The sequence below is a fragment of the Citrus sinensis genome, chromosome 7 (genome assembly GCF_022201045.2).
Source record: "Citrus sinensis cultivar Valencia sweet orange chromosome 7, DVS_A1.0, whole genome shotgun sequence".
In the NCBI taxonomy this organism is placed as follows: Eukaryota; Viridiplantae; Streptophyta; class Magnoliopsida; order Sapindales; family Rutaceae; genus Citrus; species Citrus sinensis.
Window position 1 is genome coordinate 8,024,356 of NC_068562.1, and position 15,572 is coordinate 8,039,927.

The following is a 15,572-nucleotide window of genomic DNA, read 5'->3' on the forward strand; positions in this document are numbered from 1 at the left end:
TCAGGCTGAACTAAAATATATGTTCAATAACATAATTATTCACGTAGATTATTATGATTTTTTCTTTTGGGTTAAATAGCGAGGCATTAAGTTGATAAATTAATATTATTTGTTAACAATAAACAACCTTAGCGCTAAGTTGACTGTCAGATGCCAAAGTGGATGGCAAAAGGGCAAATGAAGTAACAAATCATAATCATTAATTCAGTCTGGGACCAAACAACCTGCCGAAAACTTCTTTAAATTCAATAATTGAACACATATTTCCCATTGTGTGAATTGTGATGAGAATTTCTCCGCGTTCCGAATTTAATCATCCAATTTATATTGACCATTATAATTATCTCCCGAAATGCTCATAAACTCGGGTTCAACCTCAATTTCAAATAGCTGCTTCAAGCTGAGAGGTGCTGTCACATTCCTTTCTCCTCCATCCCACAATAGTTTAGCAAACTGAGATTAACCATGCTCAGTCGGGTGATGACCATCAAAAAACAGATACTCATTACGGTTACTGCATAACTCAAACTCTCCAATTCCGCAATTGGGTCCGCGGTAAATCCCACTGCCACAGCATGCTATATCTGCTTCTTGGAAACCTTCAAATCATATTAACACACCCCAAAATCAAATCAAATATACTAAACAGAAAATTTTGTTGGAATTGTATAAACATGCATGAACTTAAAATTCTAAACCCACCGTATTTCAAAGGGTTATTGTTGAGAAGTGAACCGCAAATCTGGATTTGTGGTTGAATATGACATGTCAGTCTTGTGTTTCAAGATTGGATGATATGTCGGTTATGTAACACAAGGGAACCGTATGACAAGCCTGGTGGATCAGCCAAGTGAATAAGTTAAGCACGTGATGAGGCACATGCTTCACTGATTCTGTAGTATCAGGGTTTTCACCAATGAAAGACTGGGGTTTTTAATTAAATATGCCTTAAAAGTAGGGTATTTAGTTAAATATACCCCATGCTTGAAAATTATCTAAATATGCCTTTTTATGTGGTACATTGTCTAAAATATCCCTAAAGAAAAATATAAAACACACACAACTCACAACACTCTTTACTTCTCACTCTTTTTGTTTACTGCACACAACAAAAACTCACACTACACTCAAAATCACTCACAAACAGCTAATGCACTGAGATTTTTGTTTGCAGCTGGGTGTATTATTCATCCCATGAATAAGGTATTTGAAACTTTTTTTTTTTATTTTGGGCTATCTATTCAATTTGTTGACATTATATTATTTTTAGGGTTTTGTTTGGTTTGTGATAAACACTAAAGCAACTCATATTTTCATTACATTTGCATCATATGACTGTTATTTGATGGATTTTATAACTACATTCGTTAAAACATGAAGTTGTTGTCAAATTTTTTTTCTACACCCAACGTACACGATAGCAGTCGTGTATGTATGTATTTACACGACTATAGTTGTGAAAATGTGCAAAAAAATTCAATTATTATGACACATTATCATTTTATTGGTTCAAAAAATATTTTTTTTCACTATATATATCCTTTTACTATTACTGGACTATAGTTGTGTGTGTTAATAAGTTACACGACTACTAGCGTGTACTTATAAACTTACATACTATAATTGTGTATATATGTTAAATGTTCCAATTATTATGAGATCCCAATATTTTTTTAAGAAGAAATATGTCCTCTGATTATTTACTGAGTCATGTATTTTTGCAACTTACACGACTTCTGTCATGTATGTATGAATTTACACGACAATAATCGTGCAAGTTTGAAAGATATAATAATTGTTATGACACCTAGCATTCTGTTAGTACAAAGATTACAGTTATATTTTATTAAATATATCATCTGACTGTTTACAGAACTATAGTTGTGTATTTTAGCAAGTTACACAATTATTGTCGTGTAAACTATCAATTACACATGTGGACTCTAATTTCGGGCCAGATAAATGTCCAGAAGAACCTGTTGAGGTTTTAGAAGAAGTGCAAAGTAATGAGGTTTGGCCCCCTGTGGAAAAGCGGAAAAAGGGTCGGCCACAACAAATTAGGATAACATCACAAGGCGAAGAGAAGTTGCGCCGTAAGTGTGGTAGGTGTGGTTCTCGAGGACATAATCGACTAACTTACAATGCACCAATCCCACTATCTAACAATGAGCCCGTAGTTAGACTGAATGAAACATAAACAAGCACATGTACTACTATGAACCTTATATACTTGTTATTTTTTGTTGTTTTAATTTTTTAATATTTTTCATATTTAGTGATAAATTTCTACCTTTTTGTTTCGCAGATGAATAAACGTGTTTGTGTGGCTTTTTAAGAATAAGTATTGAAGGGAGGCGACCAGAGGCTTATAAAATATGGACCGAGTGTTTGGGTTGAAGATGCCAAAAATTTATGATGAATGTTAAACAACTTTTATTGTATTACAACTTATTTACGATTTCAATAAGTATTGGATTTATGTTATTTGATAGGCAACCAGACTACAGTTAGTTTCATTTATTTGAAGTTTGATATGTTAAAGTCTATATTAATTGTGTCATCAATATAATGAATGATTGAAAAAAGTTTTTAATCTGTGCACATACTCGAGTACAATCCTGTAACATGGCTGTTACAGAACTGGTCATGTTTATTTCTAAACACTCGACTACAGTCGTGTATCTGTGCAAATACCTGACTGCAGTCATGTATTTTGTCACAGAGAGCTTGTCATGTTTATTTCTAAATACCCGACTGCAGTTGTGTATCTGTGCAAATATCCGACTGCAGTCGTGTATTTTGTCACAGAGAGCTTGTCATGTTTATTTCTAAATACCCGACTGCAGTCGTGTATCTGTGCAAATACCTTACTGCAGTCGTGTATTTTGTCACAGAGAGCTTGTCATATTTATTTCTAAATACCCGACTGCAGTCGTGTATCTGTGCAAATACCCAACTGCAGTCGTGTATTTTGTAACAGGGAGCTTGTCATGTTTATTTGTCAATATCCGACTGCAGTCGTGTATTTTCTTACAGCGTATTCCCTGTGCATATATGGCAATCCTGTTATATCACATAGATTGTACAAACTATTTTATCTATCATTAATATAATTAACAAAGAAATAAAATATATTAATGCTGTCAAGTTATCTTTAATGACATCAAATATCAACAATATCCTCATCATAACTATTACATCTCATAGTCCAAAAAATGACACTACAAAATTTTTTTCCATGACCTATGCCCAAATAATTTTACAGCCAAGGCTTTTCAAAATTGTGTAACATGATCTTGTTGGTAATATGAATTGACATCAAGTCCATGGGCTAAGACCTCCAAGTACAACAACAAAAATGCTTCACAATCACCACTAAAAAAATTGAATAAGAATGAACCAAATATATTGCTCTTACACATGATAAACAAACCAAGAGTTGTACGGTACCTCTAGTGAGCCTCAAGGAACAACTAATTGGAAGTTCTATAAAATCCAGGATTACTAGTTACCTCCTCAACCTGCTTACTTTGAGACTGCAGTGGTATTTGCAGACAACGTCATAAAAAATTCTGCAGCTAATAAAAGTTTTGACTCTTCTCATACCATTAAAGAGAAAAAGAATAGAAATGGATAACTATAAATATTAGAAAGCAGAGAACCATAACTAGAAACACGCGACTTAAGCTCTACAAAGAGAATAAATAGTCACATAAGTTTGGAAAATCACATTCTTTCTTCATTTGCGTAATAAGTCCATTGGTGAATTTGGACGTTAAAACAGTATCAGTGAAAATCAGATAAGAACAAGCAGAATACTCAATTTGATAACAAACTTATCTAACAATAACAAAAGGTCACTTCTTTACTTAAATATCGAACCATATTAATAAATAAGAATCATAACGTGATTGGTCTCTAGAAGTACATTAGTATCTCCACCCCCCATTCTTTTAAAAAGTAATTCTACCCTGTCTCAGTTAGAAATTGAAATCCACTATGTTAGTTAGCACAAACTGTTTCCTCCATTTTCCAATCCTTTTAGTTAGAACTTCAGATATCATAAGCAATCAATAGATATTCATTCATAAAATACGGTTAAATCATACAAGTAGTAAAGAATTGAGAATGCATCCACTGAAGAAAGTTCACAAATCTTTCTTTTGGGGGGGGGGGGGAGTGGTTTCCAGTTTTTCCATAGTTCTCATCACCTTGTGACAAATTTGAAAACCACAAGTTACTCCTATTTTTCTCTTTCCTAATCTAACATTATTAATCAAATAAAATGCAATGAATTTGTTCAATGACTTTATCACAGCTTCATGAACTAATTTCAAGACAACTCCTAGTCTAGAAGTTCACGGAAAATGTAAAATATCTCTTCTGCAATGTTAAAAATTTGTTTACAGTTGAGCTATTGAAAAACTACTCTTGAATTCCGGAGTATGCCAAAATAATCATTTTCAAGACGAAGATACAACTTCTCATGGATGGAAAGCAAAATCCTAGTCCCACCTAACATTTCCACATATATTAAATTGATAAATTACCTTCAAAGCACAAGGGTTATAGTCAATTTCTCGTTTTACTTGTTTTGCCGCGTTTCGGCAAGAGTGTAGAAGAGTTGTTGTAAAATGGCAGGGATTTGTAAAATGGAGGAGGACACGCTGAAGGAGAGTGGGGGAATTGCAGCTACTGGTTTGCACAGAAGCGGCATCGTTTTACTTGTTTTGCTGCGTTTCGGCGAGAGTGTAGAAGAATTATTGTAAAATTGCAGGGATTTGTAAAATGGAGGAGGAGAAATCTAGAAGAACGAGCTGAAGGAGATGCTGCTCATGAGAGAGAATTGGGGGTTTTGTTACACGATTGGTTGTGGTAGTTTGGTTGATTTAGGTTTTTCATTAGAGTAATTTTGTAACTGCATATTAGAAAAGGCATATACGAGGAATTTTTGCGAATGAGGGTGTTTTTAGATAAATACCCTATTTTTGGGGTATACCACAGACAAATCCCTGTGAAAGACTCGTAATCAACTCCAATGCTAGAGAAGTCAACTGCATTTCTTAGCAGCTTCTCACCCTTTGCGTCGGCTAGCTGCTATCTCAGTAAACTGGCCACCTCCTGGTAAAAGATTAGCTGAATATCAAGGTTAAGCTGGGAAAAATTCAAAAATATTAGCAAGTCAATATGAATTAGAAGACTCTTTGGTTAATTAAAAAACATGCTACATTCTCCATCAAAATATATTAAGCCCTTATTTGGTATTGAGATGTTTAGCTGTGAAATAAAATTTGATAGTGATAAATGTGATTTTTAAATAATAATTTTGACAAAATAAATAGTAAGATATTATAATTTTTTCGTCATGATAAAATCAACTTAACTTTCACATTACTGCAACGACTGATTACATAATAAATTAGCATTGTAATATTTACTCTATAGCTGTCCAACCGCAAATTACCAAACAGCGGCTAAATGTACTTAGTTCTCATCTGCGTACCATTCTTGGATTGGTAGTAGGAAGAACACCCGCTCCAACGCTAGCAAATTTGGCTGCATTTGTAAATTGATGTTTTCCTGGTTCCAAATAGGGTTTCCACAGAGGTAGTTTTGCATCCATGGCTACACAAAAGCAACAAGATTTGCCAATCATTCCAAAGCCATAAATTAAGATTGTTGATGATAGATATTGTTATGATCAAAGAAAGCTATAAGATAGTTCTTTAAGGTAGAGATGGCAATGGGGCGGGTTCAAGTAGGGCATTATGATCCCCGAACCCGCACCCGATTTGGAAGCAATCTCCAAACCCGTTTCCATACTCGAAAAATTATAATTGGGGATAGTTCGGGTATATCTCCGAAAATCCCCAAATTGAGTGGGGATTAAAATGGAGACCCGATCCCCATTTAATTTTTTTTTAAATTAATAATTTTAAATATTCAGAATTTCAACAAATTAAAGATTTCATATTATGTAGTTGGACCTAAATACATTAATCATATAAATTCATGTTAAACAACTCTCTTCTGCTTTTCTAAATATTCTTCCATAGAAATTCCTTGTAAAATTTTCTTAATTTCCGGTATCTTTTCCACCGGAATGTGAACGGAAAATTGTCTCCAATCGAGAACATCACTGAACGGCAGAACGTAATGATCAGAGATGATCACTGGAACGCACGCTGAATAATAGACTCAACCAATCTATATATATATATATACATATATATTCCCTGTTAATCAAATTCATGACTCGTGGATGGAAAAAGACAGTACTGGTGAATGAATTTTGAACTATTTTGTAAACATATGGACCCCGTTGTGCATGAAACCGCAGGCAATTAATTGGCCTTCTTCAACTCTTCTTCTTATTATTTATTTTTTATATCAGTTACAGTGATATTATATGTTAAAATGCTGCAGAAAAATGAAAAAAAATTACCTTAATTGATGAAATGGCTGCGAAGGCGGTTAGGCCGTGAGTTAATAAGTTTAGATCTAAAGTTTTGTTACATTTTTTTTTATTATTTGATTAAATTAAAATGTATTTTGATTTAAAAAATTAGTTCGGGTTTGATTTCGGGTTCGGGGCCCGATAAAATTCCCCAACCCAAACCCGCTATATTTGAGATTTGGGTTAATCCTCAAAGTAGACCAATTTCTAATTTTAAAGTTTTCGGGTCCCATACTCGACCCGAATTAATCGGAGACCCGCGGGTATGGATCCCCGCGGGGAATGTTGCCATCCCTATAGTTTAAGGTAGCAGCTAGGTAGCTTACCAATAAAATCAGGGATCAGACGCCCATCGCTACATCTTCTAGTTGGAAACTTGAAATAGGTCTCTCCGTAGGGTGGGAAATTACATCCACTGCTTATGTTGAGGAAGTTATTATTTCCTGGATCGTAAAGAGAGTCCCCAAAAACAAAGAGGGCAACGTGTTTTTCAAGTTTTATGGACGCGGATTGGGAGCTTGCCAGGACGAGAATTCTACTATCAAAGAATAATAAGAAACAGAAAATGAAGCCTAATAAATTTTGCATGCCGGATATCAAATCAATATTTGTTTCTTTGTTGGTTTTCATTTCCCCTTTGATTCTATATATTTACTTATACTTTATAGTCTTATGCCTCAGAGGGCCATTATTATCCAAAAGGAAACTTTTGCAGGACGCTATTTTCCCTCAATTGTGATCTGACGGTCAAGGTTGACACATGACTGGTTGGATTGGAAGTTGGAAGCACAATATATATTAAGCTCCATCATATAGTTTACATTTTTGATCCGCTATGACTTCGATTTGTTAAAAGGAGTTGATGCACTCTGTAAAGAAGTTGATGAACAGTTGATTAATTTGGTGGGACATTCTTTTTTCTTTCTTTTTTTTTTCTTTTTATCATTTAGATTCATTGCGGACCTAAAGTAATGAATCAATGGACAATTATGCGATTATCGTATTTTTATATTATTTTTCTTTAATAATGCTAATACGGGTTAAAGTATCTTTAAGTCATTTAGCATTTGAATATTTTAACGGGATTGCTTTTTTATTTATTTAACATTTTAATGTTATTGGTCAATGTTAACAATTAGTTAGCATATTTTGTTAGTGCCAAGAAAATTCTCATATTTTACTAAGTCAACGTCAGTTGACTATTAAAGTAGAGAGAGTTTAGGTCCTTAGGAGATAAGCATATTTTATTAATGACAGAGAAATTTTCATACTTTATTAAGTCAATGTCAATTGACTGTTAAAATAAACAGATTTTGAAAGATAACATGATCTTTCAAAATACGAGGAAGTAAGTTGAAAATTGTCAAAGTAAATTAAATTTTACCATTGATCTATGGGGAAACCTTAGGTGCAACTCTGGCACCGTACAACAGTTGCATCTAACCGTTGGATGCCAGTGGATCCCACCAATCCAACTGCATCCAACGGCTAAATGCATGCCACAGTTGCACCGTAGCATGATCCTGGATCTATACACTTAAAGAGCTGAGAAACAAAACTAATGTCTCAACTAATATGGCAGCAACAAAATAATTTTTTGAACAGATTTTGATGAATTTTAAAATTCAAAAGGAAAAGATATATTTATTGAATCAACGGGGCAGTTTGATTATTTTCCGAAAAATAGAAAACTATTATATTAACTGGGTTGGACTTGGATGACAACGTGCATGCTATAAAAGCTATAGATCATTCATTACAAACCAAAGCCATTATGTAAATGCTGTGAGCCTCTGTAGATTGTTGGATGCAACGTGATGTGTTGAAGGGAAAACGAAGAACCAAGTTATAACATATGAGGTACGCAATTAAAATTTAAGCATTAATTAAATCAGAGCCATTTAACCTACTGAAAACTCCTTTTTTTTTTGGAACATATATTATAATTAACTGGAGATCCATTGAAATTCTAATTATATATGTTTAGGAGGGATACTGTTTGGGACAAATGCGTCGAAGGGACCAGGAATGACGAGCAGACATCTGATGGCGGAGTTCTGCGCACCGGTGTTTTCCGTTAAAGCCTGGCGCGTGGAAGAACAGGAGCAGAAACATCCTGCCCGTCCACGATGTTGTCGTCCGCGAGGCCAATTCCTATAAAAGGCATGAGGCCATTCCGGCTAGAGACCGAGAGGCGAGGAGACCCGGTCGACGGCAGTTGGCAAGACGCGCTCTCCAGCACGAGAACCTAGGCACAACAGCCACGCTTTCCCCAGAACCGCGACGTAACACGCAAGATCTCACGGAGCCATGACAGCCACACTTTCCCCAGAACCGTGGCGTAACACGCAAGGTCTCACAGAGCCGTGGCAGCCACGCTTTCCCCTGAACCGTGGCGTAACACGCTAGATCCCATGTTTTGCCCATAACGCAGCAGTTGGAGTCCCATACCGTCTCGAAAAGAGCGGAAGACTGAGATTCAAAGGAAGCCTATAAAAAGGTAGCCAACGAAGGTAAAAGGGTTAGCATTTTTAAGATAAAAGGGAAAACCACAAAAAAGCCATAAGACCTGTGGCAAGCGTTCCCCGAACCTTCATATCTGACTTGAGCGTCGGAGGGTTTGCGCCGGGAGAACAACCGGCGTACTCTGACTTGTCTGTGTGTGCAGGGACATCCGGAGAAGAAGCATTACTAGGAGACCTCCTGGTCGTGGTAGAGTTGATCGAGCAGGGATCCTGGTCGTAGAACGAGGAGAACCGGAATCTCGCATCAACATTTTGGCGCCGTCTGTGGGGATCCAGAGCAAAAAGCTTCTGTCGGTAGCAAGAAGAGGGGTGGAGTAAGCGAAAGTCAATGGAGATAGGAGGAAGTAGCGCACAAGGGGGTGACATAAGGCTTAACGATTCCGTGACGCTGAGGGAGGTGATCAGCGAAGCACGGGAAAAAGTCATGTTCGACCGGATGGAGCGAATGGAAAAGCAGATGGAAACCTTGACAACCATCCTGCATGAGCTGCGGAACGAGCGAAGGGTAACCCAAGAGGGAAGGGTGAGAGGCGGTGGAGCGGCACCAGGTACCGATAGTGCGGAGAGAAGTCGAACCGCTGGGAGATTTGGCGGTGAGAGAGGTAACGTACCTCTGCGGGGAGAATTTCATAGAGAAAGAGAGCAGTCCCCGGTAAGACAGACTTGTGACGGGGGCGACGGGGTGGTGAACGCAGAGGAAACAGAACTGAGGCAACACTTACATGATGCAGAGCGAGAGCGGGATCAAGCTGCAGCGCGCGACCCTGGTCGCGCAGGACAGCTGGAGGAGGAAGTGCGAAGGCTAGCGCAAATAATTGATGACATGCAAGGGAGGAACAGAGCCCCTGGTTGGAGGATAATGCTGGACGGGGAATCACCGCTCGCAGCAGAGATCATGAGGGCAGTTATTCCAAGAGATTTCCGCCTCCCCGACCTCAGATACTCGGGAAGAACTGACCCGCTGGTGCACATAGAGCGCTTCAACGACTTAACGGGGGTCCAGGGATTATCTCCATCCCAAAGGTGCAGGGTGTTCCCACTATCCCTTGAGGGACGTGCACGAGAATGGTACAGGAAACTTCCTCGGGGCAGCATAAAAACCTTCGAGCAGATGTGCCAGGAATTCGCAGAGCAGTTTAGTGGGGCAATGTCGCCGGAAGATGACATGATGGAGCTGAAGAGCATGAAACAGGGGGAGCAAGAAACCCTTCGGGAATTCATCAAGAGGTTTCATCGGGCTGTCCTCGACTTGGGAGCCTTCAACCACCCTCAGGCGTTAAGGGGACTGAAAGAAGGGGTGAAGATAGGAAGGCTGTGGTACAATTTGAGAAGCCCAGCTATTCAAACGTATGCAGCCGCATACGAACAGGCTAAAAGAGACATCGAGATTGAGGAGGAGAAGGCTGCACGGATCAAGACAGACCAGTTGGAAGGGTTAGGGAGGAAAGAGAAGAAAGCATTACCAACTAATGGACCAAACAGGAGGAGGGACCACCAGATCTCCGGTAGTGGAGCAGGAGGTAGGGTAATTGCTTACCAGCCTCATCAGAGGCCGCCACAGTATCAGCGCAGCAGGGCGCCACCTCCTCGCTCCCCAGCTAGGGAGCCTTGGAGAAGACATGATTCGGCATCCGGCGACCTTCATCAACATTCCCACGGTAGCAGGACGAGCAGACCAGAAGCACTCCCACCGCCCCCAACTCACAGTGGGGCAAACAGAGAAAGAGCAGTGCATCTGGTCGACCAGAACCAGGACTATGGGCGGTACACTCCCTTGAAGATGCCCCTGGATGAGGTGTACGAGGCCATAAAGGGTCGAGGGCTGCTGCACCTCCCCACACCAATAACAAAGCTACCCAACAGGAGGGATAGAGGACGTTATTGTAAGTTCCATGGCACCCATGGCCATACCACAGCAGAGTGTAGAGATCTCAAGACCCAGGTCGAAGATTTGGTGAGAAATCGGTACCTGGACGAGTTTATGGATGGGACTTTCCCGATGGTGGCCACCATGGATGAAGGGGAGCAGAGTGATGGAATCTTGAGACGCGAGCCGCCCGCAGCGAGGGTGATAGCTGGGGGCCCAACGTTGGCTGGAGATTCGAACAGATCGAGAAAAAATTATGCCAGATACGCCATGACCAGTAAAGAGATACTCTTCAACACCCCAGCAGCCAAACGAGCAAGGGTCAGGCAAGTGCCAATCATGTGGACGGATGAGGATGAGGAAGGGATTCTATACCCCCACGAGGACGCTTTAGTCATCAAGGCCACGATCGCTAGCAAGAAGTTTGACCGGATACTGGTTGATACGGGGAGCTCAGTTGATGTGCTATTTAAATCAACTTTGGAAGAGATGGGAATAGCCGACCGGAAGTTGGAATACACCAACACCTCCTTGAAGGGGTTCGGAGGAGGGAAGCTGGTCCCTCTGGGCGTGGTCGAACTGCCTATCACAATCGGGAGCCCCCCGTCAGAAAGAACAATGATACTGGACTTCGTCGTAGTGGACGAGGAAGGTCCTTACCAGATGATCCTGGGTCGGCCATTTTTAAGGATGAGCAAAGCGGTGCTGTCCAACCATTATCTGTCTCTAAAGTACCGGGTGAATGGGGTAGTCGGAGTGGTACGAGGAGACCAGAGGATCGCAAGAAGCTGCTACTCCTCGGCAGCAAGGGAGGCGATGCAGATAACATCCCTCGATACCCGAGTGGAAAACAAGACTGGCAGACAAGAACCCGTAGAGGATCTGGAAACAGTAAGCATGGGACCGGAGAACCCGGGAAAGACGATCAGAATCGGGTCGAGACTTGAGGGAGAGCAAAAGCAGGAGTTGGTGAAATGCTTACAGGCTCATGCCGACGTGTTTGCCTGGACACATGAGGACATGCCAGGGATTGACCCAGAGGTAGCATGTCATAGGCTGGCAATAAAGAAAGGTGCTCGGGCAGTAAGGCAGAAGAGGAGGTGCTTCAACCAGGAGAGGTATGAGGCTGTAAGTGATGAGGTGGAGAAGCTTCTGAGAGCAGGGTTCATTCGGGAAGTTAATTACCCAGAGTGGATATCGAACGTGGTGTTGGTAAAGAAGGCGAACGGCAAGTGGAGGATGTGTGTGGATTTCACAGACCTCAATAAGGCGTGCCCAAAAGACAGCTTCCCTTTACCAAAGATCGATCAGCTAGTAGATTCAACGGCTGGACATGGTCTGCTTAGCTTCATGGACGCATTCTCGGGATACAACCAGATCCCCATGTACGAGCCGGATGAGGAGAGCACGGCTTTCATCACTAACCAAGGTCTGTTCTGTTACAGGGTGATGCCATTCGGTCTCAAGAATGCTGGGGCCACCTATCAAAGGCTGGTGAATAAAGTCTTTAAGCCCTTGATCGGGAAAACCATGGAGGTGTACGTGGACGACATGATCACCAAGTCCAAAGTCTCGAAGGAACATGTCAGACATCTCGAGGAGACGTTCGAGCTTTTGAGGAAGTATAAGATGAAGCTCAACCCGGAGAAGTGTGCTTTCGGGGTCGAGTCCGGGAAATTCCTGGGATTCATGGTGAGCCATAGGGGGATTGAAGCAAATCCCGAGAAGATCCAGGCGATTGTGCAAATGACGTCTCCTCGAAACCTGAAGGAGATGCAGAGCCTCACGGGGAGGTTGGCGGCGTTGAGCAGATTCATATCCAAGGCTACAGATAAGTGTCAGCCATTCTTTCAAGTGATAAGGAGGGGAAAGAAAACGGAATGGACCCCAGAATGCGAGGAAGCCTTCCGGAACTTGAAGCATTACTTGCAGCAAGCTCCGCTACTGTCCACACCGAGGGATGGGGACAAGTTGAATCTGTATTTGGCGGTATCTGATCGGGCCGCCAGTTCCGTTCTGGTGAGAGAGGAAGAAGGAATTCAGTATCCGATATACTACACCAGCAAGGCCCTGCTCGACGCTGAGACCAGATACCCAACGATGGAGAAATGGGCACTGGCCCTTGTGGTTGCTGCTCGGAAGTTGAGGCCGTACTTTCAAGCATTCCCGGTCTCGGTAATCACCAACCAGCCATTGCGTCAAATTCTGCACAAGCCGGATGCCTCTGGTCGGCTCGTCAAATGGGCTGTAGAACTGAGCGAATTCGACTTAGACTATAAACCCCGCGCGGCGATAAAGGCCCAGGCAATGGCCGATTTCGTAGCTGAGTTCGCGGAGCCTGAAGTATGCTTGGATCAGCAAGATGCAGATATAGGCAACGACGAAACTCAAGTATGGCAGATATCTGTGGATGGGTCATCAGGAGAGCGGGGTTCAGGAGCAGGGATTGTCCTGGAAGGCCCAGAGGGGGAGGAGATCTCTTATGCTGTAAAGTTGGAATTTGCAGCCACAAATAACCAGGCAGAATATGAAGCCTTGATAGCAGGGCTGGAATTGGCTAGGGCCGTGAAAGCGGACAGAGTTAAGATCAGAACCGATTCCCAGCTGGTTGCGAATCATGTCAGTGAAAGATTCCAACCAAGAGAGGAGAAGATGGAACAGTACCTAAGGATAGTCAGGCAGATGATGGGGAAGTTCGAAGCAGTGGAGGTGATACAAATCCCCAGGGAGCAGAATAGTCGAGCAGACATTTTGGCTAGGATGGCAGCCGTCGCCGACCCAAAAATGCCAAAGTCGGTCCCCCTAGAAGTAAAGTCTCGCCCGAGTATCGAGCAAAATTTGGGGGTGTTGCGGATAGAACAAAAAAGCTCGTGGAGGGACCCGATAGTTTCGTACCTTAGAGACGGGGTCTTACCACCAGATAAGCTACGGGCTCGGAAGATTAGAGCTCAGGCCTCGAGATACACGATGATCGATGGGGTACTGTATCGACGAGGATATACATTACCGTTCCTTCGGTGTTTGGACGATGACGACGCGGATTACGTGCTGAGGGAAGTGCATGAAGGAATTTGCGGAAATCATTCTGGCGGGAGGTCCCTGGCCCACAAGGTCTTAAGGCAGGGATATTTCTGGCCGACGATGCACCAGGATGCGCAAAGGAAGACCAGGAGCTGTGCAAGCTGCCAGAGTTTTGCAAATTTTTCTAACCAACCACCAGAGAAGCTCACCTCCATGGCCTCCCCTTGGCCATTCGCTCAATGGGGAATTGATCTGATCGGCCCATTGCCAAAGGGACGAGGAGCAGCAACACATGCGATAGTCGCTATAGATTACTTCACGAAGTGGATAGAGGTAGAAGCCCTTAGCAGGATCACAGAGAAGAAAACAACAGACTTCGTGTGGAGAAACCTGGTCTGTCGATACGGGATCCCATATGCCTTGGTAACGGATAATGGCAGGCAGTTCGATAATCACAGCTTCAGGGATTTCTGCCAGAACCTCGGGATAGAGCTGAAGTATTGCTCGCCTGCTCACCCCCAATCGAATGGACAAGTAGAAGCAGCCAACAAGACAGTCAAGAGGCTTCTGAAAACCAGGCTCGGAGCAAAAAAGGGTGCGTGGGTTGACGAGCTGTCAGGTGTGCTATGGGCATACAGAACAACCCACAAAACCGCAACGGGGGAGACACCGTTCGCTTTGGCTTTCGGACATGAAGCGGTCGTGCCGGCTGAGGTAGGAACGACCACACACCGGACAGACCATTTCAATGAGCAGGAGAACGACGAGCAGATATGTTTGAATCTTGATCTGCTAATGGAGAGGAGGGAACAAGCAGCCGAGCGATCAGTCACTTACCAACAGAGGGTTGCTCGGTATTATAACCAGAAGGTGAACATACGGCAATTCAGGGTCGGAGACTGGGTACTGAGAAGAGTGAATCAGAGCACCAAAGATTCGACTCAAGGAGTGCTGGGACCGAATTGGGAAGGGCCGTATAGAGTCAAGCAGATAGCGGGGCCCGGAGCTTACAAGCTGGTTCGCGCGGACGGCCACGAAGTGAAACGCCCATGGAACGCAGCACACCTCCGAAAATACTTCCAGTAAGACTTGCTCACATTTTAAAGCAATTTCTGCTCATGCTGTCTATCTTTTATTTTTATGTTTTATGTCCGAACAATTTCATGTAAGTCAAATCCTGCCATTAATGTAACGTCGACGAATTTATTTCGCTTGAAACCGAAAAAAAAAAAAAAAAAAAAAATCCTAAGGCATGCAAAGGCTCGCCAAGTCTCAGAGCCTGTCTTATGGCGAGACAGAAGCCAAGCATGCCAGGATCTGCTCGGCCACGAGAAGGCAGCAGAATCCAAATCGTTTGAAGAAAATCCTAAGGCATGCAAAGGCTCGCCAAGTCTCAGAGCCTGTCTTATGGCGAGACAGAAGCCAAGCATGCCAGGATCTGCTCGCTCAGGAGAAGGAAGCAGAATCCAAATCGTTTGAAGAAAGTCCTGAGGCATGCAAAGGCTCGCCAAGTCTCAGAGCCTGTCTTATGGCGAGACAGAAGCCAAGCATGCCAGGATCTGCTCGGCCACGAGAAGGCAGCAGAATCCAAATCGTTTGAAGAAAATCCTAAGGCATGCAAAGGCTCGCCAAGTCTCAGAGCCTGTCTTATGGCGAGACAGAAGCCAAGCATGCCAGGATCTGCTCGGCCACGAGAAGGCAG

The 15,572-nt window shown here is 42.3% G+C and overlaps 1 protein-coding gene across 1 annotated transcript; it reads left to right on the forward strand.

Annotated features, from left to right (window-relative positions):
* The first annotated feature begins 9,439 nt into the window (after positions 1-9,439).
* On the forward strand, positions 9,440-15,253 carry LOC127903754 (uncharacterized). The gene is made up of 2 exons (XM_052444454.1): positions 9,440-9,830; positions 9,957-15,253. Exons 1-2 carry the CDS (start codon positions 9,440-9,442, stop codon positions 14,954-14,956), a joined length of 5,391 nt encoding a protein of 1,796 aa, XP_052300414.1. The 3' UTR covers positions 14,957-15,253.
* The last annotated feature ends 319 nt before the right edge of the window (positions 15,254-15,572 follow it).

Bases quoted from the DNA above. Each gene is read 5' to 3' on its own strand.
- LOC127903754 (XM_052444454.1), top strand. From the start codon at position 9,440: ATGGAAACCTTGACAACCATCCTGCATGAGCTGCGGAACGAGCGAAGG. The intron at 9,831-9,956 runs GTTGGAGGATAA...TGGTGCACATAG, and splicing joins AGGGAGGAACAGAGCCCCTG to AGCGCTTCAACGACTTAACG.